At 60.8% G+C, this 6000-nt stretch overlaps 1 protein-coding gene across 1 annotated transcript in view; it reads left to right on the plus strand.

Moving 5' to 3' along the window:
• The window catches only part of NUDCD1 (NudC domain containing 1), a 30550-nt gene extending 25487 nt beyond the window's left edge, over positions 1 to 5063 (plus strand). The window contains exons 9-11 of the mRNA XM_061571997.1: positions 579 to 738; positions 3550 to 3728; positions 4540 to 5063. Coding sequence (XP_061427981.1) covers positions 579 to 738; positions 3550 to 3728; positions 4540 to 4665 — 465 coding nt within the window. The 3' untranslated portion in view covers positions 4666 to 5063. The remainder of the gene's footprint in view (positions 1 to 578; positions 739 to 3549; positions 3729 to 4539) is intronic.
• Positions 5064 to 6000: the final 937 nt, after the last annotated feature.

Genomic DNA, 6000 nt, shown 5'->3' on the forward strand with positions numbered 1-6000 from the left:
GGGGGGGTGGTTCTCATCATTACCATCATCAGCCACGAGTAACCCACTGCTGGATTAAGGACTCCCCAAGCTGCCGCTCTCTCTCGTGATCCTGCGATGCAACATTCCTCCCAGCACCTGCGCACGAGCCCATTCCATCCCTCCGTCTCCTCGGTGGACGCCCTGTCGGACACGTCCTGTTCCTCGGATGCTGCTCCGGCACCGTTCTTGACCGTCGGCAATTGCATCCTGCCCATACCTCGCTCACTTAGATGATGTCGTTCACCTGCGTGTCTTCTCTCATCCACGTGTGCCTCTGTCTGTCTCCCGGGGTAATCACCAGCATGCATCTTTCCTGGCTTCCGTTATGCATTGTTCGGTTTTTTGTTGCTGTGTTGTGAATGGCCGCGGTGTATCTGCGCCACGTGCGCAGTACGCGGTGATTAATACATGCCGGGGTGGGGGGCAGTCGGAAGGGTCGGGGGTAATATTCAGGCCACGATGAGCCGAATCCTTTTCAGCGTGGGAGGAGAGCGGCGGGCCCCGGCGTGGCGGTGGCGTGGCGGCCCTGACCACGGGTTGTGCCGGTGCCTTGCCAGGTGAACCTGGGCGGCCACCAGTTCCTGTTCACGGCGCAGCTCGCGGCGGGGGACATGCCGGGCCTGTGCCTGCGGCACGACGTGGACGCGCTGCTGTGGCGCCCGCGGCCCCAGGACGACGCCAGGCCCTGGGAGCACTTGGACACGTTCAACGCCCTGGGTGAGCGTGGATGGGGGACGTTGCACAGGGCGCGGCGGGCGGGGAATACGACGCACAGCACAAGATGAAAGGGTGCGCGTCACATGGTACGCGTCGCATGGTACGCGTCGCATGGTGCCATAATAGGCCCGAACTCTTGAGCCCTTGGGTAGCATGGGTTCCGTGAACTCAAACAAAAGCGGCCGCGTGAACTCGCAACACGGAAGGGGGTGGTGTGGGGGGAGGTTTGGGAGAGCGCCCGGTAACGCACCGACGATCGTGGGGGGACATCGCCCCGCAACCCCTGCACTCGCCGTAACGAGTTTTCGATCGCCGCGCAAATTCTGTCGCCGGCGGTAGCAGCGATTCTGGATGGACTCGGGCGATTCCGGCGTGTGTGTGGAGAGAGTCCTCGGCAAGCCCAGCCAGCCGCTTGTTCACGATGAATAGCGATCGATGCGGTGGCTTGTGGAGGGATTGCCATGCTAAGTCGGTGTGGCCGGGTCCTGTCAGCACACACGCCAAGCCCGATAAGTCAGTCTCGTTTATAACCCCGTGCACACAAAGACAAAGATCCCCAGGTTTTTGGGGCAAGTGCTGTTAGCGAGCACTTATTCGGGCCAACACGATACACAAAGGGGTGGGTGGCCAGCACCACGCCCGGCCACTTCTGTTGGAAAATTTTGACACGTCGCGCCAGGTACTTATTTGAGGCTGAGTCGACCTCGGGGAGGCCCAGAACCGGTTCAGATAATCATCACTGGTGTTGACCGTGAGCGGGAATAGAACTCAGGTCGCCGGGTTCATGCTCACACACACGCACGCACACACGCACGCACACACACACGCACACACACACGCACACTTACATGGTACAGCTGCCCGTTGTCGCTGCCGATTGCATTAACGATTTTCAAGCACGCCATGCCGACCCCCCCCCCCCCACAGCGCCACAGATACAGGGCTAAAGCTAGACGATAGGTTTATGGGTTGGAGGTTATTGGTTAATGGTTACAGTTAGGGTTTAGAGTTAGAGTTTAAAGGGACAGGTCTCACACTCAATTACGGACCAGGCTCCATGCTGCTCGCCTTGTGAGTTTCTATGAGGTCGGGCGCATTCTGGTTTGCATCATCATGAGCGATGGGGAGTGGGCGATCATCTTCGCTGCAGCGGTCACGGAAACCTTTCCTCGCTGCCCCAGTGTCCCGCTGCTTGATGACGCACGTCACCCACCCACGCTGCTCACTGACGAATTCCGCACGCACAGGTCTACGATCCCTGCCAATCTCCCTTCCCCCCAGTAATGACTTGCATCGTGGGCACGGGTTAAAAATCCTGGAGTCACGGCTCCTCAATCCCTTCCTGTGGGTCGCAAAACCTGTGGTCTAATGAACACACGCGTATGGCGGGGGGGGGGGGGGGTCGTGCGAGGCCACGGGACCGCATGCCCGAGCGCGTGTCCGCGCGTAATTTGCCGCGCGCACAATTATCACGCCGCGTTACCACTCGCAGCGTCGCCTGTTTAACACTCGCGGCGACTCCGCCACCCTCGCCGCTGTGAGCCGTGCTCGCGGTGCCTGCCGCGGCTTTGGCTGTGTCGCGGCTTTGGCTGTGTCGCGGCTAGCGCGCGACGCGCGACGTGTGATGCGTGACGCACGCGTGAGCGGAATACCCGCGGGTGCCGTCGCGGTGGCTTGGAAGGGCCGGCGAGGAGCGGTCCCTCATGGCGACCGGCAGCCCGGGAGATCCCTTTACGAGATTGATGGGGCGGCGCTGATTTGTGGACGCGCCGTATGTTGGCGCTGACGGTGATTAATTGAGCCGGAGCCTGGCGCTGCCGAGCGGATCCGCTGCTCTAGGAAAATCGTCTCCGAGCCAACCGAGCGGCGTCCACAAGGGTGATTCTCACTTTGTAGCGGCTGTGGTTTCACAGGGAAATTGTTGTCGTTTTCCCCGCTTTTATCCCTGCTGCGCTATTGGCGCCGCTGTCTCGCGGCGACACCCGCGGCGACACCCGTGACGACACCCGTGACGACACCCGTGAGTTTCCGTGCGAGTCGCTCGTGACTCCCTTGTGAACCCCGCTCCCTTGCAATCGCGGGCAGCAGCTGTGACCCGGATTGGACCCTGGATCTCCCGGCGGAGGCGGTTCGCCGTCTCTTACCTCCGAGCCACCCGGCCGCCCGCCTCTCCGTTTTAACTTCTGAGGGTTCGCCCCGGCGACAGGGGGTGACGACGGGCGGCCTTGTTGACGTCCCGTCACTTTGGTGAATTTAATTTCGTTCTCGAGTGGCTCGTGGATTATTTAATCTGAGACTCAGCCGCCTCCTCCCCGAGCCGGATTCACTCTCTCGCGGGCCGACGGGGCCCGGGGTGAGGGAGGGCCATCGCGGCCCGCGGCCCACAAACCAGCCCCTCCCTGCGGCCGTGTGGTGGAATCTGATTGGCCTGTGCCTCCTACTGACCCGTGATCTGGTGTCTGTGCAGGGGGTCAACTGAGTCATGTAGCAGGTGGCGAAGCTGTGTGCGCGCTGTATGCGCGCTGTGTGGGCGCTGTGTGTGGGCGCTGTGTGTGGGCGCTGTGTGTGCTCGCTGTGTGTGCGCACTGTGTGTGCGCGCTGTGTGCGCCGTCTGTTGTGTGTGTCTGCTGCCTGTTTCTGTGTTGCATGTGTGTACTGTTACCCTGTACTCGTGTGTGCTGTGTGTGTTTAAGCGCTGTATTGTGTGCTGTGTAGTCTGCATGCTCTTGTGTTGTCCGTGTGTTGTCCGTACTGTGTGTACAATCTTCTCTGTGTTCCGCTCCCCCGCGCTGCCCCCCTCCCGTGCTGCAGGCTACGTTCAAGCCTCCAAGCAGGAGCGCAAGTTCCTGGCGTGCGCGCCCGGCCGCGCATTTGCGGCGCTGTGCGAGTGCTCGCGCCGCGTCTTCCTCTACCGCCAGCCGGCCGCGTCTCCCGGCACGCAGCTCCGCAAGCGCGGCCGCCCGGGAGACGGGCGCGTCGCGCGCCAGCAGGTGAACGTGCCGGCCCGCCGGCAGCGCAACAACGACACCAATATAACCACACCCACGGAGCCGAGACGGCGGCACTAACATAACGACCGCGGGGATGGGCGCGTGGTGTGCCAGCGTTGCCCCCACTGCCTCCTACAATTAAAACAACAAAAGCTAACACTACCCCCCACGTGGCATCAACGTCATGAAGCCCATTTAGGCCCTGGCAGGCAGGCAGGCCTGGCCCGAGCCGCCCTCATTGGCTCATGCGTGCGAGAGCCGCAGCCGTGCTGTCCAAGTGGAGCCAAGGACTCCCAAACTTTGTATCGCAGTTTCACCTCTATTTCCACGCGTGCCGGTGGCAGCAGCTCTCAGGCCCCGGTTCAGGAAGCACAACACTCCACTCCGGATTTTCCTAGTCTCGGGTGACGACGCGCGCAGCACACAGGTGCATTTTCGCAGGACAACGAAATCGGAGAGAGCGACAATGATGATGGTGGAAGGCTGTACGGGGAATCTGTGTCTCCGTGCGTTTACAGAGGAGGTGTTCCAGGAACTAATTTGGCAGCCACATCCGCCTAACATTATATGATTATAGGAATACAGGGAATGAGAATATAGGATTGTTGTGGATAGCCGGTCCCTTACGCCAATAATCTCTACCCCGAAGCCAGCCTAGCAACGTTCCGGAAATCCATGAGAAACAAAGCACGATATGCATGACTATGTATGCGGCGAGGGCGAGGGTGCCGGTGAGGTGAGTGGAAGGGTGCGGTGATAGCGATGGTGAGGTGAGCGATGGTGAGGTGAGCGGCGCTCGTGTCTCCTGCAGGTGGCCACGCTGGAAGCCGCTGGCTCCGAGCCCTTCCTGGGCTTCGTGGTGACGGACGAGCGAGTGTTCCTGCTCACGCAGAGCAAGCTGCTGGCGCTGCGCGTCACAGAGACGGCGCACGGATAGTGCAGAGACGCACGCACATGCCGCCCTGCAGAAGCACACACGCCACCTTACAGAAGCACACACACACTGCCTTGCAGAACCACACACACACACGCCGCCTTGCAGAACCACACACACACACCACCTTGTAGAACCACACACACACACCACCTTGTAGAACCACACACACACACGCCGCCCTGTTGAACCACACACACGATGTCTGGTGGGAAGGAGGTGATGGTGGAGGTGATTGCGATATCATGTGAAGGGCGATCATGATGATGGTGGTGATAATGTTGCATCCGAGTCGATCGTTTCTCCACAGAGGAGAGGCCTCCATCCCTCAGCGCGCTCGCCGCCCATCCCACCCACCGTCCTTCACTCGCCCGCTCTGTAATAAAGGCAAATTCTTTTTACCCCTCGGCCAATGCGTGCTCATGGCGCGCAGTCGCGCTCACGGTCGCCCTTTGGCTGCCGGGGAACCACAGGAAGGACCTCTTCGTGCTTCCCGTGTTGGACAGCTGCCATGGTAACGAGCCGGAGTGGCGTTGGCTCCCTGGCGAAATCCAACAGACCGGACCGTGTCCCATCTGGTGGCAACCTTCAACCAAAGGCGACCTCTCGCTGCTCCGTTCGCACCCCCAACCCCGCCTACATAGCGTGCGAGCTAATCTCCTCCCCCCATCCCCCCGTGATGGAATCATCTCGTGTAAGAACACGGGGCGATCGATTCACAGAGATCCCCCCCCCCCCCACACTGAGTTCACTGCACCTCTGCGGTCTCTGCCTGTGCTGCTTGTGAACAATGGCCATTGTGTCAATAGCGTCGCCGATTACTCTTGCTAGATCCGTGTTTCTATTAAAGGCCACACACGCTGTTGTTCACGGTTGCTCCTGACAGATGGGGGGCGGTCGAGATGAGAAGTTCTGGACAACGCAAGAGAGAACGGGCAGGCAGGAGTTTCGGACCGGGCATGGGGTGACAACTCTGCAATTGGCACACAGGCGGTTCACTGAGCGCTTTAATCACAAACTGGTGCCCGCCCCGATCCATCTGGCGTCCTTGTCGGCGGTGCGGAGTGAAGAGAGCGAGTGCGGTGGGGTCGATGGTGCACGGCATCGTCGTGGTCGGCGGGAGGCCGAGCGCGGGCTCCCCAATGGGACGCGGTTTTTCTCTGGGATTGGCCCCGACCCTTGGGAGTGATGGCATCTCCAAACGGAGGTCTCGCTCTGCGCGTTCATGACGAGCGCTGTCGGGGCGAGGAGAGGGTCGCCGGGTCACCGAGAGATGGGTGCGACTGCCAAGCCACTGCTGGATGCAGGAGAGCCTTGAGACTCGCTGAGGCTCAAAAC

The sequence above is a fragment of the Lethenteron reissneri genome, chromosome 49, assembly GCF_015708825.2.
Source record: "Lethenteron reissneri isolate LAM-NWPU_2019-01 chromosome 49, ASM1570882v1, whole genome shotgun sequence".
Taxonomy (NCBI): Eukaryota; Metazoa; Chordata; class Hyperoartia; order Petromyzontiformes; family Petromyzontidae; genus Lethenteron; species Lethenteron reissneri.